General features: G+C 45.8%; 1 protein-coding gene across 1 annotated transcript in view; it reads right to left on the bottom strand.

The window, feature by feature from the left end:
- Positions 1-3,400: 3,400 nt before the first annotated feature.
- Positions 3,401-27,091, bottom strand: part of Tango6 (transport and golgi organization 6 homolog) — a 200,609-nt gene continuing 176,918 nt past the window's right edge. Inside the window, exon 18 of the mRNA XM_005403579.2 lies at positions 3,401-4,130. Coding sequence (XP_005403636.1) covers positions 3,954-4,130 — 177 coding nt within the window. The 3' untranslated portion in view covers positions 3,401-3,953. The remainder of the gene's footprint in view (positions 4,131-27,091) is intronic.

Consider the following 27,091-nt stretch of genomic DNA (forward strand, 5'->3'; position numbering starts at 1 on the left):
AAGTGAACTCAAGGCCAGCCTGAGCTGCATAGTGAGACCCTGTCTCAAAAAGACCAAAAAATAAATAAATAAAAAAAATAAAAAAATAAGGGGCTTCAGGGTAAAAAAAAAAAAAGTCTGTGGCTACCTACTCAGGCTCACCTTTCTTATTTAATCCCCCCCACCCCATATGAGGGTCCTGCTATGTGGCCCTGGCTGGCTTTGAACTTGTGGCGATCCTCCTGCCTCAGCCTCTGAGTGCTGGGATTACAGGCGTGCAACACCACGGCCGGCTCCACCCTGGCCGCCTGAACCCTGGCTCTTCCTCACACCAAGGCCATCTGCAGACAGCTCACCCGGACTCATGCTGAGCCTCTTCTCCCTTCCTGGCTTCACCTTCCCCGGGGCTTCCCATTCCTTGGTTACCTCACGGACCGTCCTCTCCCTACTCTATGGAGCAGCTCCCCAGAGGGTGCGGCTGCTTGGTCTTTTGCTCCCCGCTGTGCTCTCAGTGCCTGGTGCAGCGACAACACAGAGGAGGCACTCGAGACGTTGCTGTCACCTGTGCTTTGCTCTCTGCTCCCCGTCCCCTGGCTTTTATGCATGGGTGGGTGGGCAAAGCCATAGCAAAGAGCAGCCAGGAAGGAAAGGGGTGAGCAATGCAGCACCGGGTAAGGAGGAGGGTGTTAGACAATACACAAAATGATGTGTGTGGCGGGATGACAACGAGCAACGTGGAGGCTCAGAGATTTCTGACTAAATAACAGGTCTCGCAGAAGGGAAGATCTGTGCCAAGAAGGAAAAAACTAAAAAAACAGAAGATAAGCAAGCAAGCAAACAAATCAGAGAAGGAAAACTGGAAGGATCAGGAAGCCTAACCTGAACACGCAGGCGATGCCCGGCTGCAGCTCCTGCCCTAGGCCTTGCACGTCTCTCCCCACGGTGCCATCTGCTGTCGGCCAAGGGAGTGGGCAGCGAACCTGGGACGAGGAGGATGAGACCAGGAGGGGAAGGGCAGGAGGAGGGGCGGGCCAAGCAAAAGACCAAGTGGTGGGACAGAGGAGTCCAGGTGCAAGCCACTAGGCAAGGGACAGGATGGAAGGCAGGGCCAGGAGAACCTCAGCAGATGTGGAGAGAGGAGACCAGGAGGGACAGCAGGAAGGTGGCGACTGAGGGAGAAGAGATGGGTAGAAGCAGGAGGCAAGACACTTCGGTTCCTGCCATGTGTCTGAGCTCTTGGAATTCTGTGACTTTTAAAATTTACATTTGTGATAGCCGGGCATGGTGGCACTCACCTGTAATCTCAGCACTCAGGAGGCTGAGGCAGGAGGATCGTTGCAAGTTCGAGACCAGCCTGAGTTACATAGTGAGCTCAAGGCCAGCCTGAACTACATAGCGAGACCCTGTCTCAAAAAACTAATAACATTTGTGCTTTTACTGTTCTGGTATGCCCTGTCCCAAAGACTTTTCATATATATACACATTCAAACCTCGGACTGTGAGTAACTTGATCTGTGAGTGTTTTGTAAGACCAAACATTTTTTTTAGACCAAACATTTCTAAGAAATTTTAACTTGATAAACGAGCGCTGTCTTCCAATATTAGTATGTCACACTGAAAGTCACACAATTGCAACTGATTTTCTCTCTGGCTGCTTTTATACACAAGTGCTTTGTATTATGAGCTGGAAAAATTATTCTCACGAACCAAGATGCACAGGTGTGTATAATGTGTATAAATGAATTTGGAAGAATTATTCAATAATTTATAAATTTTAATAAATTAGTCATGTTTAGAAGTATATTAAGGAATCTTCCCGTTGCATTTGGTAACAAAAAAGAAAAAAACAGAAAAAGTCACTGTCTGAAATTGAATCTATCAAAACTAATAGACTGGGTGTGGTGGCACATGCCTGTAAACCCAGCACTAGAGAGGCTGAAGCAGGAGGATTGCCATGAGTTAGGGCCAGCCTGGGCTACATAGTGAGTTCAAGGTCAGTCTGAACTACATTGCAAGACCCCATCTCCAAACAAACACAAAACAAAGCAAAAACCCAGAATGAAACATAAAAATCAACCCAATAAGCGGGGCATGGTGGCACATGCCTGTAATCCCAGCACTTGGGAGGCTGAGGCAGGAGGATCATTGTGAGTTGAGACCAGCCTGGGCTACAAAGTGAGGTAAGGCCAGCCTGAACTGCATAGCAAGACCCTGTCTCAAAAAGACAAAAACAAACAAAAAACAAAAAAAACCCCAACCCAAAAAACAACTGTTAGCCCTCTGCCAAATAATTCAGATTAAGAGGCAATCTACAAGTGCAGCTAAAGAGCTAGGAGACTTGGAGAGAGGCTCAAAAGGTGATCAGTTAGGATGTGTCCTCAGAACTACAATTCACTTGACATAAAAAAAATGGTAAGTTCAGCCGATCATTTAACACACGCAGCCTGGGAGGAGCCGCGCATAGGCCAAAAGGAGGCCGAGAAGCACGCGTTTTTATAGGCACAGCTGGCTGGCCCGAAGGACATGCTTATCTGACTTGAAAGCTCCAATCCTGATTTTCTAGACATTCTTGACTTGGAGAACAGAAACTATACTGTTAACAGAAGCTGAGTGGAAATATTCTTTAAACAGGGCTACCCTGCTTTGTTCTAAGGCTCCTCACTAAGGTAACTGTGACGGTAACTGTACGTAAGGTCACTTTTAAAGGAACGCCCCCACCCATAAAGCTTCCGAGCTACGAACCGTGTGGGTGACTCCGGCCAGAGGCAGATATCCCGCTGTTAACGGGCAAACGGGCGAGTTTGTGCATGGATCCTTCGGTCACTTGAGTTTTCGGAAACTGTCTTGGGCCTCCTAGGTATGGCTACGCCAGCTAGCAGGGATAAAGTCCCGTGTAAAATTTCCCACCTAGTCCCGCAAAGCTGAGGACCAATCAAGGAACTCTGAACTAGCCTTGTTAAAATGTGCCTAGCAGGAGGGCTTATCTAAAGCAGCCAGCCAGTTGCTCCTTTTTGTCATTTTTTAGCTGCAATTTAAATGCAGGGGCCAGAAGAAAAATACAAATAAAGTGAAGACCGTAGTATGTCTGGAATAGTTCAGAAATCCTGGCAGCAGCCCAGCAGCGCGTCACACGCGTGCGGCCTGCGGTGAGTACCGCTCTATTGTAAGCGCTCGCGCTGCCACAGGGGCAGGGGTCGGAGGCAGGACAGAGACTCCGGAGATGCTGTGGCTCTTTTCTCCCAACAACCAGGGCAACTCTGTGCAAACAGCGGCCGAAGAAACAAAGGCAAATGGCCCCGGAGGACAAAGGGGCTGACTCTTCTCTGGAAGATTCAGCCAGCGCGTGGTTCTCTTTCTGGGGCTCAAGGCCCCCACACTAGTTTTCCAGCTCCACACCAAAGGACCAGATTCAGACCCGCTGTTTCTTCCGGCCAAGATGATTTTATTCCATTTTGCATGTTTTGGTAACTACGTCCTATCCATCTCCTCAAATATATCCCACAGTCAGATGCCTCTTTAGCAGCCAGAGATGACTAGCTCTGCCTGCACCGCATTATCACAGGAAAAGTAATATTACCATGAAAGAGTATGAAGAAGTATGAAAAGTAATATCACCATGAAAGAGTATAAAGATCTGTGACCTAGGGGAGGCCAACCTGTCAAACTGCAGGTTCAGTACATGAGATTCCATCAGTCATGTTAGCGTTCACTTCCATCAGGAGGCACCCTTCCCTGAACGCTACAGTTGACTTTTTCCATTTAACTGTCCACGCTCTGAGCTGGACGTGGGGCAGCTGAATAGATGTTTCAGGAAGGTCAAGACCTCAAGACCCGAGCGACCAGCACCACAAAGCCTCCCTCGGAGCCAGCCGTATCGCCAGCACCAGAGGCAGCAGGGCCGCCTGATGGAGGGCTTGGGCATGACTCTCGCTGCTTGGTCCCTCCATGCCCTCTTCAGGTCCTTTGAGCCAGGTCTACGGCAGGACAGTAATCTTCTTCTCCAGCTTCTGTTGTGGGAACAGGAAGTTTCTCATGATCTCATCCAGCTCCTCCAGGGCTAGCTGAGCATGGAGCTTGGCCACGTCGTCGGGCTCCAGCTGCACCACGTGCTTCAGCAGGTGGTAGAGATCCTTGAGGACGTCTTTCAGCACCTGTACGAGGAGGACAGGGTCATGACCATCTATCTGCACACCCAGGAAAGCCGGCAGTCCCCTTAAGAAGGTGATGCATGGCTCTCTCGGATGTCCTGAAAGGTTCTGTGTTTCTCACTCACCCCTGACGCCTTACTACATGGACTTTAGGGCGCTGCGCCTTTACTCCGGGGCCCAGTATAGGCCCCGCACCCCTCCCTTCAGCCCCAAGCATGGCAGAGGCCTCAGCACCACACACACGCAAGCCTGCCCAATGCAGTCACTTCCAGAGCAGCTGAGTATGATGAGCACTGTTCTCTCGAGCTCCCACAAAGCTTCCTGTGACACCCACAGAACAGGCACCTACCTTATAAAATCCAGGAGGCTTTTTCCAGCAGTCGTGCCTTTAAAACCCCTAAATTTATAATTTAGCCCCATTTCCATGGCTCTCTCATTCACCATATATATATATATATATATATATTTCTTTATTGCAACTTCACACTGGGACACACGAGGACTCCAAGGACAGACCTACACCCATTTTTCATGACCAACATTCTGATGTCAGTGTCTGACATGGAACTGGGAGGTACTCAGAGCACCTACTTCCAGGAGCTCCTACTTCACTCTAAAATCCCTCTGGCTTCACGACTAGAACTGTCAGCAAGAAATAGGTGCTACAGTTTATACCCAGATGTCTCCCCCAGACCCGCATGCAATCACAGGCAGAGCTTCTTTGGGAGGTGACTGGACCATGGGGCACGATCCACGGATGCGTTTAGAGCTAAGTGTGCGATCAGGAGGAGGGGCCTGGCTGGAAGAGGCGGTCACCGGGGGCGCACGGCTCTCTGCTACCCGGCTGCCATGGGGTGAGCAGCTTTGCCGGCACTGTGCCCCCGCCATGCTGCTTCTTCGGAGCCAGCTGACCATGGGCTGACACATGAGCCCAGTAACCTCTCCTTTCAGGTGTGGGTGTTGGGTATTGTGTCTCAGAAATGAGGAAAGTGACTAAGACAAAACATTCCGAAGAGGGAAACAGACTTAGGAATCATCTGGTCAAACTAGGGACAGAAGATAAGTGGGCTACGTGGGTGATGCGACTTGCTTTCAGCTGATTGAGAAGTTACTTTTAGTCTACAGCTTCTTTGTCTTTTTTTTTTTTTTTGAGACAGGGTCTCCTTATGCAGCGCAGGCTGGCCTTGGGCTCACTTTGTAGCCCAGGCTGGTCTCGAACTTGCAACAGTCCTCCTGCCTCAGCCTCCCGAATGCTAATCTAGAGCTTCTTGCTTCAATAATCACAAGGTTATTAGCCCCACCTTACAAACAAGATTGAGGATTAGCAGGTTAAGGTACTTAGTTAAAAACTGGTGAGGGCAAGCCGGGCGTGGTGGCGCACGCCTGTAATCCCAGCACTTGGGAGGCTGAGGCAAGAGGACTGTTCCAAGTTCGAGGCCAGCCTGGGCTACAAAGTGAGCCCAAGGCCAGCCTGAACTGCATAGCGAGATCCTGTCTCAAAAAGACAAAAAACAAAGAAACAAACAAAAAACTGGTGAGGGCTAGGGACGTATAGCACTTGGCTAGCACACTTGAGGTCCTGGATTTGGTCCTCAGGACCATAAATAACTGCAGCAGCAGCAGCAGCAGCAAGAACAAAAACAATGCAAAACTAGTGGAGTCAGGTTTCTTTTTTGGTTTTGTTTTGGCTTTTTTTTTTGGTGCCAGGAATTGAACTCAGGGCTGCCGGGTAAACATTGTACTGCTAAGCTATATCCCTGGCCCGCGAGTCAGGTTTCTAATATCTACATCTTACGTTCTTATTTTCTGTTTTTACTGAAAAGATAACATGGTACAAAAGAGCATACATTAAAAAGTTAGGTTCTCTTCTACTGACTCCTGCTCCTCTTCTCAGCGGTTATCCCATCACAACCACGCCCTTTGCCTGTGCTAGAGATAAATCCATGGCCTTGTGCATGCTAAGCATATGCTCTGCTACTGAAATGTACTCTCTGACCCCTTTTGTATCTGTTTGTTTGTTTTGCTTTTTTGAGACTGGGTATCACTATTTAGTTCAGGCTGGGCTTGACCTGGTGACGATCCTCCTGCCTCAGCCTCTTGAGTGCTGAGATTATAGGCATATGTCACCAGTCTTGTATCTGTAAAGTACAGTATTTAATGGGTGCATTAAGCTATTAAAAATAAATACAGGACAGGGTTTCACTATGCAGTCTAGGGTGCCCTTGAACTCACTATATAGCCCAGGATGGCCTCAAACTTGCAGTGATCCTTCTGCCTCAGCTTCCTAAATGCCGGGATTACTGGTGTGCACTACCACACCTGGCCCTCTAGGCAAAGATTTCTGTTAAGGCCATTTAACAGGTAGGAGATCTAGAACCTGTCCTTAAAAGACTTATAGTCAAACAGGAGAGAAAAGATATGCACATAAATAAAGGCAACACAGGACAGAATACAGCAAGGACACTAAACAAGAGGGGAGTGACGAGCGGTCAGAGGAAAGGGAGGTTACATTTTAGGAACCTCAGGCAACTGGAGAGGCAAACTGGGAAGGACGAGGAAGAGTAACTTTGGTGAAGGACGGCATGTGGTCTGGCCTGCAGTCCCCAAGCATCACAAGCACAAGAAGCACGCAGACCTGCAAGTACTCGACTTGCTATGGGAGTAGAGAAAGAGCCTTCCCATCTTTTGATCATCTTGATCAGTGTGGGTACTGGGGAGGAGGAAAGCCGGGGGGAAAAGACTCCTCTGAACGAGCCCCCAGGCCCTGCCTGTCCCACAGCTGGCCTCCCTCTGATCACCTCTGCCTTCTTTCTTTCCTTTGCTGAGCAAACTTCCTTTTGTGCAGGGTAGGCTCCTCACTTTGTGAAACTATTTTGCTTTCTTTTCATCCTTCAACTTCAGTCTACCTAAAGTACCACTGTTTAGGGATTCCTTCCCTAGCCCTCATCTAGCTCAGCCTTCCTACATTTCCTGTAGCTGTTCGTATCTCAGCGAATTAAGCTGGACCATGGGCAACCTGATTCTTGAGAAATGCCTAGGGGCTGCAGAGAGCGCCCTGCTGAGCGTCTGGTGCGCCGTGAAGGTGCGACTTTGGGTACCGCAGCTAGTCCCTGGTCCCCACCTCTCTGCCGCCTTCCCCTGCTCGGCTTCCTGGCCACTGCCACGGAGAGAGCAGCTCTGCTCCACCTGCCCTTCTGCCCAAGGGCACGGACTGCAGCCTCGCTCCCTTTAAGCTGTGTGTGCTGGGTGTCATGTCCCAGCAGCAGGGAAGCTGACCGATACCAGATCCTCTCACGGTTGTAACTTGAACATGTATGGTATAAAATAAATGCATAGGCCCTGGGGGCTGAATATTGTGTATTTAGGAGTGTCTTCCTCAGTAGGGAGATCTTTTTCAAATGAGAAAGGGAGGGAAGGGGGAGAGAGGGGAGAGGAAGGGAATGAAAAAAAAATAATTTAAAGGAGAAAAAAATGGAAATAGAACTTCTGCAAATGGGAAGGAAAATAAGAGAAGGGAGGGGCGGGAGGGGTAGTGGAAGAAAAAGGAATTAAACTGCGATATGCAGCGTACCAACTCCCCACGATGAAAGTGTCTTTGTTTTTCTGAGGCAGGGTCTCACTAGGTAGCGCAGGTTGGCTGCGAACTCGCTTATGTAGTCCAGGCTGGCCTCGAACTCACAGTGATCCTTCGGCCTCAGCGGCCCAAGTGCAGGAATTACAGGTGGGTGCCACTACGCCTGGCCTCCCCGTGATAAATGTAATCGTTCTGTACCATGAATGTGTACTAAACTCTTCCTCACAGATCACAGTACTACGGACACTGAGGCCGCATCGTTTCTTGTTCACGCAGGTGTAGCCCCAGTGCCTCATAAAGTACCTGGCTCGTGGCAGACACCATAAAACATTCATGAATGAATGAAAGTAGTCTCCTGGCCAGTCTCTTAGTTGGTGAAAACCCCAAATTCTAAGAAAGTCTATTGACGCAATATCAGAGAACCGGCCTAGCTTCACGGCTCTGTAACCTGTGCAGTCACGGCAGGCCCCAAGCAGCAAGGGCCCGTGCTGTTTGGCTTAGTGATCTGTGAGCAAGTAGTGTAATTTATGTGTCTACCATTTTGCCAGAGCATTTGCTTATCGCGGTCACCATGCCCTTCGAGCACAGGATTCTGGTGGACTCACCATGGGTGGAGTTAGAAGCAAGCATGAGGCCAGTCTATCGGCTACATTCTTCACTGAGCAGATGGGAGCACGGATAGCCGCGAGAGAAATTGCTTCTAACACAAAAAGAAAGCAGTGGCTGCCTCCCTTTTCCTCTCCCTCTTGCTGTGTAACTCAGGATCTTGCTATGTAATTCAGGCTGGTCTTGAACTCACTATGTAGCCCAAGCTGGCTTCGTACTTGCAGAGATCCTTCTGCCTCAGCCTCCGAGTGCTAGGATTACAGGTGTGCACCACTAAGCCTAGTTTAGCAATGGTTTCCTAATAAACATGGATGAGTAAGGAACTCTATTCATATCCTTTGTTACTCTATTATTTCCCTTTTTTAGCCAAACATTTTCCTGAAAACAATGAGAAAGATTAAGAATTAAAATCATAGGCATGGTGGCCCATGTCGGTAATACAAGCATTTGAGAGACTGAGACAGGAGGATCTCACCCAGTACAGGCCAGCCTGAGCTACACAGTGAGTTCAAGGCCTGCCTGAACTACATAGCAAGACCTTGTCTCAAAAAAAAAAAAAGAAAAAGTAAAATTAAAGTTGGGCACAGTGGTGCAAACCTATAATCCCAGCTACACAGGAGGCTGAGGCAGGAAGACTGGAAGCAACTAAGCAAGACTCTGTTACAACATAAAAAGGGCTAGGGATATAGCTCAGTGAAGGCCTAGGTTTTATCCATAGTACTGGGGGGAAAAAAGTGAAAACAAAAAACAGCTCAGTTTGTTTTGTTAAGAGTTTCTACTAAGGGAACACGAATGTACAAGCTACAGAATATAAATTGTGGATATCAAATTAAAAAACTTCTGCACAGCAAAGGAAACAACCAATAGAGTGAAGCGACAACCTACAAAATAGGAAAAAATTGGTATCAGTTATTCTTCCGACAAAGGACTAACACCTAGAATATATGAAAGACTCAGAAAAATTAAACCTTCCCCAAAGAAAAGACCCAACTGAAAAATGAGCAACTGAAATGGACACTTCTCAGAAGTATAAGTGGTCAATAAACACATGAAAAAATGTTTAACATTACCGGCCACTTGAGAAATGCAAATTCAAACACCACCAAGATAACATCTTACTCTAGGGAGAATGGTGTTCATCAAAACGTCAAATAATAACAAATGCTGGTAGGCTGGGGCTGGGGGTGGGGCTTCTCCACTGTTGGTGGGAATGTAAACTAGTACAACCACTATGGAAATCAGTATGGAATCCTCAAAAAACTAAAGATAGAAACACCATTTGACCTAGCTACTTCCCTTCTAGGTATCTTCCCCAATGTGCTAAAGGTCCATGCACACCCGTGTTTATAGCAGCACAACTTATAATAGCTAAATCTTGGAAATATCCTATATACCCATCAACAGGTGAATGGATAAAGAAAATGTGGTATTTATACACAATGGAGTACTACTCTGCCATATAGAAAGATCCACTGGAGGCATCTGTGGATAAAGAGATGCACCTAGAAACCTCGGTTTCTAGTGAAATAAATCAGACACACAAGCTTAAATATTGCACTGCTTCTCCTATATGAAAAACCAAAAGTATAAATATAGAGAAAAAGAAAAGATAGATGACAGGATGTAGGGAGATCTTTTCAAGTGTAAAAGAAAAGAAGAGATGGAGGGAGGAGAGCGGGAAGGGAGGGAAAGGGGAAGAAAAGAACTTAAGGAAAGAAATGGAAATACAGCTTTTGCAAATGGGGTGGGGACCAGGAGGAGCAGGGAGGGTGGGAGGGACAAGGGACAAGAAAGGAATTAAGATGTGTTATGTACGTGTACCAATTTTTCACAATAAATATAATCGGCATGTACTGCAATCGTGTACTAATAAAAGTAAAAAAATACAAATTGGGTAATCTCGGTGATTCTTTGTACGAATTAAATGCACGCATATTTGCAGTTAAAATTGGCAATGTACAAGGTAAAAGTGAGCAGTAAAATTCATGCTAATAATCTCACAGTTTAGTTTTTCTCTCCTTAGAGTAACATTTATAGCAAATAGTAAACACTGTGACAAATTGAATGAGAGAAACTGTGGAAGGGAGAAATTTGTGTTTTACTACCGTTAATGGCAGTTTTATCTTTTGTTTAAGCAGGAGACCCTGCATTTTGAATATACTGGGCTCCACGTACTATACTGTCAATTGTGCAGACAACACTCAATGGTCCTTGTGCAACGTCACCACATTAGGTGCCTGAGTCCCCTGAGCTCAGAGTTTGCTCAGAAAGATGGAGTCTGATCTCTAGTGGGCAGCTCTTTGCCTAGGTTTTTTTTTTTTTCTCGGTACCGGGAATCGAACTCACGACCTCGCGCTTGCCAGGCAGGCGCTGTGCCGCTGAGCTATATCCCCAGCCCTTTGCCTAGGCTTTTTCTGGTAGCTGCTGAGACACAGCAGGAGTCAGGTCTCTTGGCCAGGTGTCTGACACTAACCGGGGCACTCTCCTGCCCTGTCTTTGGGTGACGAAGTCCTATCCTTCCTCAAAAGAGTCCTACCTTTCCTGGCAATGTGAAAACGAGATTCCGCCAAAAGGCTGACTCTCTGTAGCTACTCCTTCATGATTACTCATTCCTTCAATAATCATTATTAATGACCCACGTCGTGCCCGGGCAGTATGCTGGTGATAAAAAAGATGAATAATGCAGGGACCTGCCCCTCTAGCAGGAAGCAGGCACAAACAGCACCCAGAGTGGTCTCCACCAACCGATATATGCCTGCGATTCTGTGGAAGTGAAGGAAGTCATTTGCCTCTGGAGGTGGGTGGCGGAGGAGGAACGCCTGCCTTACGTGTTCCTCTGACAGTTACTGGGTGGCACCAGAAATGGCTGTGAGAAGCTTTAGTGAGTGCCCTCACCTTCAAATCGCCTCAGATAAGGGTAGTTTCTAAGCAAATCCAACTTAAAGACAAATCCCCTACACTCTCTCCAGTGCACCTGAAAGCATCTCACATACAGAAGTTCTAGGCTCCACTGTTTATCCATCCCTGAAGAATCTTTCGCCTAGTCAGAAGTATGTAGAGGTTTTTTTTTCTTCAAGCCTCCTAACAGTGAAAGAAAGGCAGCTTTACCTTGTTAAAAGGCGGAGTTCTAAGCTACTACTCTGTTCTTCCTGGGGCATAGGTAGGAATCTTCCTCCTCAGTCCTGCTGGGTCCTTAAAATAACAACAATGCTTGCACAAATACTGCTTTGTCCGTGAGAGGTGCTGAGCGGCTGTTACCAGGCACCGGATCTCCTTTTTTGGGTAACTGTGTGTTAAGCCAAGGTTTCTTCTTAATTAATGGGTCCATTTTAGCAACCCCTCTTCACAGTTTCTCCCCAATCCCTGTAACTCCAGGGATCCCACACATCACAGGACTTCCTCTGGACTCCCCAAGGATCAAAGCATCCTGTCAGCCAGGGATTGTCACCAAATCCCATGGATCAGCGCGGAATACAGGCGAATTCAAAGGTAAAGTTACTCACAGAAGCCTCTGAGGTGGGCAGGATATGGGCAATCCCAAACAGGAAGCCTCTCATTAGGACTAAGCATTCACCTCCAAGCCCAAGGACCCCAGGGAAAGGGGCGGGGAATATAGGTGTGAGTGGGGGAGGCTGCCTCTCCTCTGGAGGAAGCTTAGGGCAGCAGGTGGTTGGAAGAAGCGTTTTCACCTCCCCAGAAGCTCGCTGGCCATGGGTAGGTGTTGTTTTTGTTTGAGGTGCTGGGGGTGGAAACCAGGGCCTCTGCCTGCTAACCACATGTTCTACCACTGAGCAATATGCCCCAACCCCTGGCCAGGCGTATTTTACAGAATCCAGACTCCTTTTCTGAAAATAATTTGGAAGCGGGGGGCTCAGGTACTTTAGCTAAATAATTTCGGGAGTCTGTGCAACATACATACATTCACATTCTCTTCTCTCTCTCACACAAAAATATTCCCTAGGCTGGGGCCCAGAAGAGGAGACACAGGATCTGAATTGTTCTGCTTAAAAACCTGCTGTCCCTCCCTGTCTCCAGGTGCCAGTTCTGACCCACACAGAGCTAGAGCTTCAGGGACACGGGCAGTGTTTAGGGCGAGGCATGGCTGGGAAAAGACCAGGAGAGACGAGGTGGGCTGAAAGGGAACAGTGAGTGGAAGACCGCCTTGGGCACACAGGTGTACTTTCAATGGAAAAGTAGGGAGCGTGGCTGACGTTCAGTGAGCTTGACCCGGAATGTCACTGAAGTGGTTCCTTTGAGTGAAGATCAAAAGAAGAAACAAATGGCAGATATCTTTCTTCTTTTTAATTCCTAAATTTATTTGTTTATTTGATTATAAAAGCCATATAACCTCAATTCAGAATATCTGGAAAATGGAGAAAGAAAAAAAAAAAAAGTCTAGCTAGACTATCTTATTCAAGTTCCAGTACTCAGTACACTTAGTAATGAATAGATTTTAGGAATATTTAGGCCGGGCATGGTGGTGCACACCTGTAATCCCAGCACTCGGGAGGCTGAGGCAGGAGGATCATTGTGAGTTCAAGACCAGCCTGGGATACAAAGGGAGCTCAAGACCAGCCTGAACTGCAAAGCAAGACCCTGTCTCAAAAATACCAAAAAAAACAACCAAACAAAAAAAAAAACAAACCCAAAACAACAAGAACGAAAAAGAATATTTAAAAAAATTATTTGAAGACATTATTTCCATTCCCAGGTCATTTTGCTAACTGCTACTCTATTATTACTGTGTGGGATCAACAAGATACATCATAAATGGCCACAGACAAACCACTTACAGAAACAAGGACTCCAGAAGGATATGAGCTAACAGATGCTTTTCTGTCTCTGTTCTTTTCTTTTTTGTGGTACAGGAGAGTGAACCCAGGGTCTCGAACATGTGAGGCATGTGCTCCCACTGAGCCACGCCCCAGCCCATCTGCAATTCCTTCATATTTAAGGGAGGAACGTGTTGCTATTCTGTCAGTGGTCCGGGCTGGGCAGGTTCACTCGGTATTTGAGCGTCCCAAAGAAGAGATCGGAGGCGACGGGAGTGTCCGACATGCGCTCACAGTCTCCGCCGCATAGGGGCAACACTCACAAGTCCTGTGTCTCGTATACGCTATCACACAATGTCAGCAAGTTGCCAAAAAGTTACATAACACAGACCACTGGTTTTCATGCTTACTGTGCACGTGCAGGTTACATGACGGATGCTGACTGGCGAGCAGAAGGCCGTCACCCTCACTACACATCCCACCCCACTCAGATGTTTTGCCTTGCAACCTACCTGTGTCACTCTCCCATGGTTCCCTTGGCAGGAAGTGTGGCGCGCTGTGCCCATAATCTACAACAGTCATACAGGCTGTAGCAACAAGCCACTAATGAGCAGGCCCCCTCCCAGGAACCAAGCCACCCCTTTCCTGTAGGGGCTTGCCTCTGCCTCCACTCTTGGAGGGGAATCTTGGGCCTCCAGAAGAACATACACATGGGGCGTGGTGGCGCACACCTGTAATTCCTCAGCACTCGGGAGGCTGAGGCAGGAGGATCGTTGCGAGTTTGAGACCAGCCTGGGCTACAAAGTGAGCTCAAGGCCAGCCTGAACTGCATAGCAAGACCCTGTCTCAAAATGACCAAAAAACAAAAGAAGAACATACAGCAGCAGTCCCAGGACCTACTGTAGCTCTACCCACGGGGGGCTGGTGCAGAAGAGTACTGTACCGCTGCAGGTAGACCCTTACTTTGTCAAAGTTGGAGTCTGGGCAGTACTGCTCTGGGGCTTAGTGATCCATTCTCCCCATTGCCACAGTTGGGAACAGAACCCTATCGGCTGTCACAACTGTTCTCCCATCCAAGTACTAACCTGCGTAGATTCCAAGATCAGATGAGATCGGGCACATTCAGGGTGGTGTGGCCATACATGTCACAACTGTTCTGACTTCTGCCACAATGCCCACCCAAAACCAACCATGGTCACACGGACATCCAGCTCACACGACTGGCTGGGCCAAAGACATGCAAAGCTTGAGCCATCTTTTAGAGTCCTGTCTGGAGTCTTAAAGGCCTTTTGTGCCTCTAAGGACAAGTCCCAGGGACTGCCTTTTTTATTAGCCCATATAGGGGACTGCCTAAGAAGGTCTGCAATGGCTTTACTGCGGGAGGGGCAGGGTAGGCCTGCATCTTACCCACGAGTGAACAGGGGATAACTTCTGTCTTACCCGACCAGACCACCCCAAGAATCTGACCAATAATCTAGGCCTTGCAGCTTGCCCGCATGGATCCCCTAACCACATGCTTTGATGTGTGCTAGGAGCAGCGGTACAGCTGCCTAATGGTCTGCAAGAGTGTCACAAATAAGCAGAATATCATCAATAAAATGGTACACTTGCACAAATGGAGGCTTTGGCCACCGAGCCAAATGCAATGGCACCAAACCATGACACAAGGTGGGGCTACGCAGGTATCTCTGCAGGAGCCCTGTGAAAGTCCACTGAAAGCCATCCCATGTAAAAGCAACTGAGCCTGGGTGCCAGGGGCTTTGTCAACAGAAAAGAAAGTGTTAGCCATGCGTGGTGGCGCAGGCCTATTATCCCAGCACTCGGAGGCTGAGGCAGCAGGATGGTTGTGAGTTCGAGGCCAGCCTGGACTACAAAGTGAGCTCAAGGCCAGCCTGAACTGCATAGTCAGACCCTGTCGACCCTGTCTCAAAAAGACAGAAAAAAAAAAAAAAAAAAGAAAAAAAAGAAAAAAGAAAGCATTATCCAAATCTGTTACAAAGTACTTAAGTGCCCAGCTCCTGACTAAGCCACGGAGGGTACAGCAGCACGCAACAGCGGAATGACCTTGTTTAGCTATTGGTAATCCACAGTCATCCTCTGGGGAGCATCAGGTTTTTAACTGGCTACACAGATAAACTATGGGGACTATGAGCCGGCAGGATGCTTCCTACCTTCTCCAGTTCCTGGACTGTTCTGCTGATTTCACCACGTTTGAATAGCAGGTGGCACCGCTTCACAGCCAGGACCCTTCTGGGGGCCCAGCAATGTCAAAGGGGCCGCTGTGCAAGGCCTCTTACCCTGCCGGCACAGTGTGCACACGCGGGTGGAGCTCAGCCACAGTAGTCTGAGGCCACAGTCCACTCCTAAGATGTACGACAGCTCTGCAGACATGTACACCTGGGGGTCTGTTCCCAAAGGCACAAAGGTTGCTATTGCCTTGGTGCTATGAGCCCACAGCCACCTAATACAAAGCAGGGCCCTGGAACTTCTCCAGGCTCCCGGACGACAGGGTGCACTCAACGTGGGTGTCTGCGAGAGCCAGATCCACTGGACACCAGTTGGGCACTGGTGGACGGCTGCTTCCACACGAGGCCTCTGGTCTGTCAGTCCCCATCAGAAAGGCACCTCAAGTTTGGCACTATTCAAAGCTGAGCAGAGCATCTGAAGGGCTGGAAGTGAGATGATCTTCTAACTTAATCGTCCAAGCCGTGGCGGCAGAGTGACTCTCCTCTGCCTTTATGCCCCTCTTCACGGGAGTGAATCTTTGATCCTCCTGACTGTCTCTGTAACTCTTTTTTTTTTTTGATATTGGGAACTGAACTCAGGACCTCACGCTTGCCAGGCAGGTGCCATGCCGCTGAGCTAGATCGCCGGCCCTTGTCTCTGTAACTCTAACAGATGGCTTTTGGTTTTCTGTTGATCACTGCCTGATTGATTCCTGATCCCAACAAGTCTACCCATATCCGTATATAGGAGACCTTTTGATCACCCCTCCCCCTCCTTCGTCTGGGGTGTCCATGACAGTACAGAGGTTACAGCCCTTCCTCCTAGTCTCCGCCTCCTTAGGCTGGCCACCATAGTAGTCACTTCATTAATCTGGCATCCCAAATAGGGAGCCAGGACGGCCATAAGAGACCTGAAGGAGGAACAGCAGCACTCTGGACCACGAGCCTCATGCCTACAGTGAACTGTTCATCACTGGGGCCCTGGGTGTTAAGGTCAAACATCTCCTGCCAAATACCTACCCCTGCCCCCCGGGACAAGTACACGGTCAGCCAATGGCTGTCATTTGCTCACTGTTTCGGAAACATCTCCCACATTAGCTCACACCATACAATGGCTGCCATAAGCCACTTGAGCATGGAGGGAGCTCCCTGTCCATACTGGCAGCTGTTCTGCAGCTGAAGTCTACGGGAGGAGTGGCTAGTGATCAGTGCTAACTTCTCCATCTCCTGCCCAGTACATATAATACCAGCCACCCCTGAATCCCATAGTCACAGCAACCAAGCTGTCAAGGGATTTCCTTGGTGCTGTCTAAACTGCTTTCTTTTTTTTGTCTTTTTGTGATAGGGTCTTGCTATGCAGTTCAGGCTGGCCTTGAGCTCACTTTGTAGCCCAGGCTGGTCTGGAACTTGCAATGATCCTCCTGCCTCAGCTTCCTGAGTGCTGGGATTACAGGTGTGTGCTATCATGCCTGGCTCTAAACTGCTTTCTTAAATCTATCAGTGCAGCCTGAGCATAGGGGCGGTATGTAGTAAACTCAGTCATTCGGGCAGGACCTGTAACCACTCTACTGGGTGCCGTGGGCTGTTGTTGCTTCATTTTCTGTATCACCACTGGACAGGCCTTTCTGCATGAAATCGGCTCTGTATCTTCAGTGTCTGAGCTGTCTGTGTCTGCGAACCCTGTTATCTCATCAGCGTGCATTCCTTCTGGACACTGGATTTACAAGTGGCAGCTATCTCTTCTTCTAACTCTTCCATGCAATGCGGGTGTCTCCTCTTAATGAGGCTTCTGTCTCGGCCCTAAGGGCAGTAAGAAATATCCATTCGATTGCCCCAGCAGTGGTTCTACTCTTCTCCAAGATCTCTCCCAGGACATGCAACCCTTTTTTTATCTAAATGGGTGTCCCACCCACCTCCTCCTAGGCTTGATGAAGGGCCCACGGCAAGAGAGGCTGGCTACTGGGTACCACCCCTCATCCCATCAGGGGAGTGGAGGGTTCCATACTGCACTGCAGGGAATCCTGCGGTTTATACCAATTGTTCTGCTCCTGATCCAGGCCAGGGAGGTTTACTTGAGATTTGGACAGCTGAATGTCTGACTGCCTTTATGATCAGTGGCATGGGAACAACACTGAAAAGTCCCACTCCCTTTTATATGATTGGAAAAAGCCAGCAAATTGCCAAAAAATTATATAACAATGACTACTTGTTTACATGGTTGCTATGCATGTGCAAGTTGTGTAACACATCACTAGCAAGTGAAAGCCCAGCCTGAGTCTGGCCACCTTGGGCATCCTGACCCCTTTGTTTCTCAAGGCACAAGGGTAAAGCCCTAATGCTGGCGCACACTCACCATACTGAGAAATTCAGTCTTCTTTAGAATCAACAGATGAGAAAAAAAAAAGATCAAAATGAAAGAAAGCAGTTGTATAGAATCCTATCATCCACCAATGTGGCTCCTTTTGTGGCTGAGAAATAAGTAAGTACTGGAAACACAAGAGAAATAAATGAGAAGTTGGACTTCAGATAAAAGGTAGGGGAGCACAGGAGGAGTACAGTGGAGTTAATGGCTGGAGACTGTCCTGGGAGATAAAAAGATTCTATAGATTGGGGCCTGGAAGAGGAGGAAACCCAGGATCATAAATATTCTCTTTATTAATATGCTGGAGGCTGGGCATTCTGCTGCATGTCTGCACTCTGGGAAGCTGAAGCAGAAGAATCATAAATTTGAGCCCAGCCTGGGTAATTTAGCAACTGAGACCTTGTCTCAAAGTTAAAAAAAAAAAAAAATGGTGGGATGTACCTCAGTGTGAAAGCCCTGGGTTCAATCCCCAGTACTATCACCACCAAAACAAAAACAAGCTGCAAGCAGCACTAGCTGTGGTATGAACTTGCCAGGAAGCTATTGTCCATCTTTTTTGAGACTGGGTCTTGGTATGTTGCCCAGTCTGGCCCCTAACTCCTGGGCTCAAGTGATTCTTTTGCCTTAACCTCCTAAGTAGCTAAGACTAGAGGAGTATGCCACCTGGCTTTTGTCCGACTTCTAAGACTTTGTGCTTGCCAGGCAGGCGCTGTGCCACTGAGCTAAATCCCCAGCCCCCACCCAGGTCTTTTTTGAAAGGATCTTTTTTTTGTTGTTTGGTGCAGCCATCGAACTCAGGGCCTTGCACTTGCCAGGCAGGTTCTTGTGCTGCTGAGTTGTATCCCCGGCCACCAGGTCATTTTTGGAAATAGGGTCTCACCAAGTTTCCTAGGCTGGCCTCAAACTCACACTGGAACCATGGGTATCTCACCTAGAACACTGTCTCTTCTGAAAGTTGTTGTGAAATTAATGTCTTTAAAGATCCAAGCACAAGGACATGCATGTGGGAGGTGCTAAATATACTTAAGTGGTCTTTGGTCATTCTTCCCCACTAATACCGCGATCTCTGTAAGACCCAAGACGGGTCTAGCTTGTTTACCCTGGGATCCCTGAGGCCTCACACAAAGCCTGGCAAGCAGTCAGTCTTTGAAGAATGAACGAATAAATGAATGAGTGAATAACAATGATAGCCAATCCTGACTTAATACTTGATATGCACCAGGCATGGTTCTGTATATTTTAGCTATACTAACTCAACCCTTATAACAACACAACGACAGTGGTACTGTTACTGTTTCCAGTTTTCAGGGCCATGCAGCCCGTTAACGGGCAGACCCAGGGTTCAGCCCTTATAGCACAGCCCTGGAACCAGTGTTCTTTGTCAGTCACCACAGTGCTCTGCATTTCCAAGTGGCTCACTGCTGCAAAGTGAGGAGCATGAGGCACACGCTCTGCCCTCCCTACAAGTTCGCTGTGCGGATCAACAGAGATAATGTATGCGAGACTACTTCGCTATCCTAACCACAGTGATATACAATTCAAAGTAGGGCCGGCAATATAGCTCAGGGGCCTAAGTGCTTGCCTGGCAAGCCTGAGGTCATGAGTTCGATTCCTAGCACCAAAAAAAAAAAAGTATAATTATTATCACCACTTTAAGAAACCTGGGTTTACCATCAAGGAGCTAACAAAACAAGGGAAAGGCATAGCTCTGACAACAAAGAATAAAAAAAATGAAAACAAAGAATAGAGACCAGAAGCCAAAAAATGAGTGGCTACGTTGACGCATAAATAAAGGGTGCTAGGAGAGGGAGACGACGTACACTGGGAAAACAGACTCGGGGCCGTCAGGGTGCGGAACCGGGCCAGTGCGCGTCGGGTGGGTGGCATCTGGCCCCGGAACACTGATTACACGGCTGCCCAGGACGAGGGCGCTGTGAGGAATTCCGCTAAGCCAGCAGGAAGGAGCAGGACTGGGTCGGCGAGGTGAGGGGCCCATCTAAGACAATGGGCAGGAAACAAATTGGGGAGCAGAATGGAGGCATCAATCTGGACCTCACTGGGGAGCTCTGGCCTCAAGAGGAAAAATCCTTTACTGATAAAACCCGAACTTCACTCTGACGGGTCTATGAAAAAGAAATTAGGGCCAATTCTAACAGAAAGACCAGGCTTTTGAGACACTTCACTGAAAGCAGTGGGAGGAAAAGAAAGGCAGGATTACTGACGTCTAAGGGATTTCTAGCCATGCCTGACAGGTAGAGACTCTCAGACACACTGCAGTTCACGGGGGAATTATTAGGAACCGGAGGTTACTGAGCCTTTCAAAACCCTTTTATTTTCAAAGTAGTTCTCTCTGCTAGACCCGGAGATGACAGCACTTTCACCCTTTCTGGATTGTGTCTGGCTGTTAAGAGGGGGAAGCATCTCAAGCCCTAACTGGAGACGGGGTAGGAAGGAGATGGCGGAGTGATAACTGTGCGTGATTTTCATTGAAAAATAAGAGAGAAACATGTAACTGGTCAAGGGGCGAAAAGGCCACAGGGACACGGGCGAGGCAGTTTAGGACAAAGACCAAGACAGCAGCTGGGGGGTGGCCCTTGGCAGGAGTGACAGCTCAGGTGTCCTAAACAAAAACAGGCAATCAGACTTCCGGACACAGCCCCTGCGGGGGCTCGTGAATGAGGCATCAGCAGGTCACAGACCAGGCAGCTCTCCGAGGCAGGGACAGGAGCAGCAGCCGCCGCCACGGTAGGAACAGCGGTGGCAGCATCTTTCAGAATGTCTTTAAATAGCAACCTGAGGAAGGCAGCAGCTTTCCTGCACCCCCACAGCCACTGAAATAGAACAAAGGCAGCAGGGAAAATGGCCAGAGCCTGTGCAAAGGCAGCCGGCTCTGCTTGCGGGGAAGACTGGCAGCAGCAGTGTCCTGAAAGTGATTACACGCCAAGCCTTCACAGTGATCCCAGTCACCACATCTGCAGGGCGGGCTTCATCGTCCCCAGCGGGTCTCCATGCAGACCCCTGCTGAGGGCAGCACGGTCTTGCTTCCCTCCTGCGCTAAAAGCCTGTGTGGGCCTGCATGGACAGCACCATTTACTACTGTTTACTTCATGTGGTCACTGTGTGAAAGCCCTTTCCACACTTACCTCGTTTAGTCCTAGGAGGCGGGTATTACTAGCCCCAGTTTACAAGTCAGGAAAAGGGGTTTAGGGAGGTGTAGAAAGTTGGTCAGGGACACACAGCTAGAATTCAAACCTTGCTTGTAAATATGCGCATTACTAAGAAACCTGATATGTATACAGAAGGATGCTACGGAGAGAATTTTTTTGGGGGTACTGGGAATCGAACTCAGGACATCATGCTTGCCAAGCAGGTGCTGCGCTGCTGAGCTATATCCCTGGCCCCTATGGAGAGAATGTGATCTTTCTCTTGTACCACCAAACTTGTTAATTTGATGGCGTATGTTTGGTGAGGGAAAAGGGGGAACAGCTTGAGTTTCTTTGGGGGAGGGCTGTCTGCTTTGGGTCATCCTGAATACCGCAGGTTCACCCTGGTCACATGGCCTTGAGTCTAGCTTGAGTTGCCCATGCCTCTGCGGGTACATAGAGGCTCTATGCCACAGTCCTTATGGAATCTACTCAATGTAATTCAATGCTCTGGGAAAGGTGACTCAGGAATATAAGGTTATACACTTAGACTAAAGGCCAGAGAGAACCAGAGGTTCTGATAGGGTCTGTGATATGTGCTAATATATACATGTCATGCACCATACTGGACAATGTAGCTACATAGCCCAGAGGAGCTACCAATGCCTCTCAGTGATACCATCTTTCTAGTCAGGGATTCTTCACCTTCATTGAACACTAAAGTCCCCTAAAGAACTTAGGAAATGCTTAGGACTCACCTCATACCTAAGAATGAGAATTTTATGGGTTCAGGCTTTGGCCTTTTCCAAAAAAATTCTTTCTATGTTCCTGAGGTGACTAATAATCTAATATAAACAAGTATTTCCCTTGGAAACTCTCATAATCTAATTATTAGGGACACAGTAGTAGAGGACATTAGAAAAAACATTGTACAGAAGATTCAGTATGAACTATGCCATGGTTTTAAAGATAATGGTCACTGTCATGGCTTTGCCAATGAAAACTGTAAATGTCAACTACAAGGGAAAAGTGGGGCCGGCTGTGGTGGTGCACACCTGTAATCCCAGCACTCGGGAGGCTGAGGCAGGAGAATTGTTGTGAGTTCAAGGCCAGCCTGGGCTACAAAGTGAGCTCGAGGCCAGCCTGAACTGCATAGTGAGACCCTGTCTCAAAAAGACAAAAAAAAAAAAAAAAAAAAAAAAAAAAGACAAAGTGATATGGACAATGAAGTCATTGACAGAAAACACAATTTTAGGAATAAATCAATACCTTTCAGTAATGACTCTCAGTGTTAATGGCTTCAACTCCCCAACTACAAGAGACAAACTGGTAAATAGATGAAAAACAGAGCCCAATAGTCTGTTGCATTTAAGAAACCCATCTAATCCAAAAAGATATTTATAGATTAAAAATCAAAGGATGGAAAACAAACATTTCATGTACTAGAATCCTAAAAGCAGTAAGGGTAGTAATTTTACTCTCAAAGTAAACTTCAAGCTAAAACTGATTAAAAGAGGTAAAGAAGGTCACTACAATCTAGTTAAAGAAACGATAACACTTAAAATATATATGTAAATATATATGAACCAAATAATGGATCACCTATCTTCATAAAACAAACATTTATTGACATAAAAGACCAAAAATAACACCAAGACAATCATAGTGGATGACATCAATACCCAACTTTCATAAAGAGACAAGTCAGCTGGGATATAGCTCAGTGGCACAAGAACTTGCTTGGCAAGCGCGAGGTCCTCAGTTCAATTCCCAGCACCAAAAAAAAAAAAAAGCCATTGCCTTAATAAAAAGACAAGTCAACAAAACAAAAAAATCAACAAAGAAATATCAAAGCTGAACCACACCTTTGAACAGATGGACTTACTACAGAATGTTCATCTATCATACTATAACAGAATACACATTCTTTTCAGCAGCACATAGAACTTTCTGTAAAATAGACCACATACTAATTTACAGAGCCTGCTTAAATAAAACAAAAGAATCAAAATCACCCTGCATTTACTACCAGACCATTGTGTGTTGAAACTAGAAAATAATTACAGAAGAAACCACAGAAAATTTATAAATACCTAGAAACTTAATAACATACTCTTGAACAGAGAATGGGTCTCTGAAAACCCACTGGGTCACAGACAAAATCAAGAAAGAAATTAATTTTTGAAATCAAATGACAACACCAGTATAACACACCAAAACCAATGGGACACAACGAAAGTGGTCATAAGAGGGAAGCTTATTACGATCAATGCTCATGTTAAAAAAACAGAATGAGCTCAAGTAAATAACTTAATGATGAACCTCTATATCTGAAAAAGAACAACAATCCAAAATCAAACCAAATTTAAGAAAGGAAATCATAAAGATCAGAGCACAAATTAATAAAATTGAGACAAAAAATCAGTAAAAAGAATCAACCAATGGAAGAGCTGGTTCTTCAAAAGAAACCCTTGGCCAAACTTACCACAAGAAAGAGAGAAGAGTCACATCAATGCAATTGGAAATGAAAAAGGCAAAATCACAATGGACCCTGTTGAAAGTCAGAAGATAGTAATTATTTTAAAAAATTGTATTATAACAAGTTGGAAAATCTTGAAGAAATGGACAGATTGCTAGACTCACACAAATGACCAAAACTAAACCATGAAGACATAACAATTCTGAACAATTAAATAAGCAATGAAATTGAAGCAGTAATAAAAAACCTACCAAGAAAGGCCCAGGACTGATGAATCCATGGCTCAATTCTACAAGACCTTTAAGGACGTTATAATACAATGCTCCTGAAACTCTTCAATGAAACTGAAAAGGAAGAAGTGCTTCCAAACTCAGTTCTGAAAGCCTGCATCACTCTGATCCCAAAACCAGGCAAAGACCGAACTGAAAAAGAAAACTACAGGGCAATCAATCTTTTTTTTTTTTTGATACTGGGAATCAAACTCAGGTCCTTGTACTTGCCAGGCAGGCACTTGTGCTGCTGAGTTATATTCCTGGCCAGGCCAGTCAATCTTAATGAACATAGATGCAAAAATTCTCAGTAAGTTTATGGGAAATAGAATGCAGCATGTCATTAAAACGATCATACATCATGACCAAGTAGGTTTCATCCCAGGACTGCAAGGACGGTTCAACACATGCAAATCAGTAAATGTACTATACCCCATGAACAGAAGTAATAACAAAAACCATATGATTAAAGGCCAACATTATACTAAATGGGGAAAAACTGAAAGCTTTACCCCTAAAATCAGGAACAGGACAAAGATGCACACTGTCATCATGTCTGTTCAACACAGTACTTGAAACAATAGCTACAGCAATCAAGCAAGAGAAAGAAATAAAGGGGATACATGTGGGGAACGAATGAGTCAAACTATCAGTATCTGCAGATGATATGATCCTGTACACATAGGACCCAAAAAATTCCATCAAAAGACTCCTAAATTAACCAAATCCAGCAGTATAGCAGGATACAAAATCAAAACACAAAAATCAATACCATTCCTGTATATCAATAATGAACTGAAAAGGGAATTACAAAAACAGCATCAAAACAAAACACCTAGGAATTACTAGGAATTAACCTAATCAAGGAAATGAATGAGCCAGGCGTGGTGGCACACACCTGTAATCCCAGCACTTGGGAGGCTGAGGCAGGAGGATCGTTGTGAGTTCGAGATCAGCCTGGGCTACAAAGTGAGCTCAAGGCCAGCCTGAACTGCACAAGGAGGCACTGTCTCAAAAAGACAAAAAAAACCAAACCGAACCAAAACAAAACAAAACAAAACAAAAAAACACACAGCAAGGTACTGGCACAAAAACACACATGTGGAATGATGGAATAGACTGGAGCAGTGATGGAGAACCTTTTAGCGAAGAGAGCCCAAACTGCAACCCCAAACCCATTTATTTATCATGAATTGCCAATACTGCATTGATATCTGAATATTCAGGTTTTAGTTAAGACAAGAAAAAAAATACCCTCATACATTAACATCTTTTGTTTTAAAAGAAAAACTCAGTGACATGTGTGCCACAGGTTTGCCACCATTGGATTAGAGGAGGTAAAGACAACACCAGACATATTCAGCTAATTGATCTTTGACAAAGGGGCCAAAAACTTATACTGGCAAAAAGATAAGTCTCTTTAGCAAAGTGGTACTGGGAAAACTGGCTATCCATATGCCAGAAGATTGAACTTAGACCCATATCTCTCATCATGTATTAAATTAAAATAAAAATGGTTCAAAAATCTAAATATGAAAAAGCAGAAATACTCAATCTGCTGGAAGATAAAAAATAAGTACAAGCTGAGTATGGTGGTGCACACCTGTAATTCTAGCACTCAGGAGGCTGAGGCAGGAGGATTGATGTGAGTTTGAGGCCATCCTGGGCTATAGCGAGTTCAAGCCCAGTTTGAACTACATAATAAGACCCTGTCTTTAAAAAAAAAAAAGGTACAACCCTTAGGGTAGGTAAGGACTTTCTGAATAGAACTTCAATTACACAAGAAATAACAGCAAGAATTAACAAATGGGATTAAAGCTTCTGCACAACAAAAGAAATAATAAACAGAGTGACAACCTAAGGAATAGGAAATTGTTTTTTTGCCTGCTATTCCTCAGACAAAATACTAACATCTAGAATATGTAAAAGAACTTAAAAAAATATTACCCTCCCAAATAAAAGAACCAATCAAAAAATGGTAAGGGAAATGCATAGACACTTCTCAGAAGAAATACAAACAAACGGTCAATAAATATATGAAAAGATGTTCAACATCACTGATCATTAGACAAATGCAAATTAAAACAACACTTAGATACTATCTCATTCCAGAACGAAAGGCTATCATCATGAAATCAAATAGTAACAAATGCTGGTTAGGCTACAGGGGAAGAAGGGACTCTTCTACATTGTTGGTGGGAAGGTAAACTAGTACAACCATTATGAAAATCAAGGGGCTGGGGATATAGCTCAGCGGCACAAGCACTGCCTGGCAAGTGTAAGGTCCTGAGTTCGATCCCTGGTACCAAAAAAAGAAAATCAATATGAAGATTTCTCAAAAAACTAAAAGAGAAATTCCATTTGACCCAGCTATTCCCCTTCTAGATATCTTCCCTAAAGAGCTAAAGGTATCACATTATAGTGATACATGCATACCCATGTTTATAGCAGCACAATTAATAATAGCTAAATCTTGGAAGCAGTCTATATGTCCATCTACAAACATGGATAAAGAAAATGTGGTATTTATACATAATGGAATACTACTTGCTATAAAAAAGTATAAATTTAAGACATTTGTAGGAAGATAGTATATCTTGAAAACATAATGTTAAGTAAAATAAATCAAACACACAACCCTAAATACTATATGGTTTCTCTTATCTCAGTAATCCAAAAATACAAATAAAGAGCAAACTAACAGAATGATAAAAGGTAAGAGGGAGACAGACCTTTTGCAATTGGGAAGGGGACCAAGAGACCAAGGGTAGGCAAAAAGGGAGAGGGAAAGGTGACGTAAAAAGACGTAAGATGAGTCATGTACATGTACCAACTACCCATAACAAATGTAATCATTATGTAACAAACATAACCTAAAAGTACATATACAACTACATATATTATTATAAATATATATATAATGAAAATGGGGAAAAGGGATCTAGAGATGAAGGGTGATAGGCGGGAAAAAGAAAAAAAGAATCAAGATATGTTAAGTACATGTACCTCTCCCCAAGATGAAGGTAAATATCACGCAGTAAAAACATCCACTAATAAAAAAATTATAAGGGCAGACGGGTACAGACAAATCCTATTGCATTTCTTAAAATTTTATTATTAACAAAAGGCTTTTCTTTTCCAGAAATGGGGAATGGTTAGAATAATCTCTGATTTGCCAATTAAGGTTGCAACTTTTCCCCAAAATATTAAAAAAGAATTTGTTCTTAAATATGTATATGTGAAACCCAATTCTAAACACAAGGACAGTCATAGGCTACTGACTTGCATTCAGTAGGAAAATGAAAAGGTGAGATCACAAGGCTGCCTCCGTGGCTAGGGCAGCTGACATTACAGCAGACACTTGTCTCTAGAAGGGAGGAATGAAGGGAACTATATGTCCTAAAAATTTGAGAGGTTATAGAATGAGAAGTCAGATTCTTGGGGCTGGGGATTTAGCTCAGCGGCAAAAGCGCCTGCCTGGCAAGCGCAAGGTCGTGAGTTCGGTTCCCGGTACCGGAGAAAAACCAAAAAAAA

This window comes from Chinchilla lanigera, unplaced genomic scaffold (genome assembly GCF_000276665.1).
Source record: "Chinchilla lanigera isolate Chin_1 unplaced genomic scaffold, ChiLan1.0 scaffold00083, whole genome shotgun sequence".
In the NCBI taxonomy this organism is placed as follows: domain Eukaryota; kingdom Metazoa; phylum Chordata; class Mammalia; order Rodentia; family Chinchillidae; genus Chinchilla; species Chinchilla lanigera.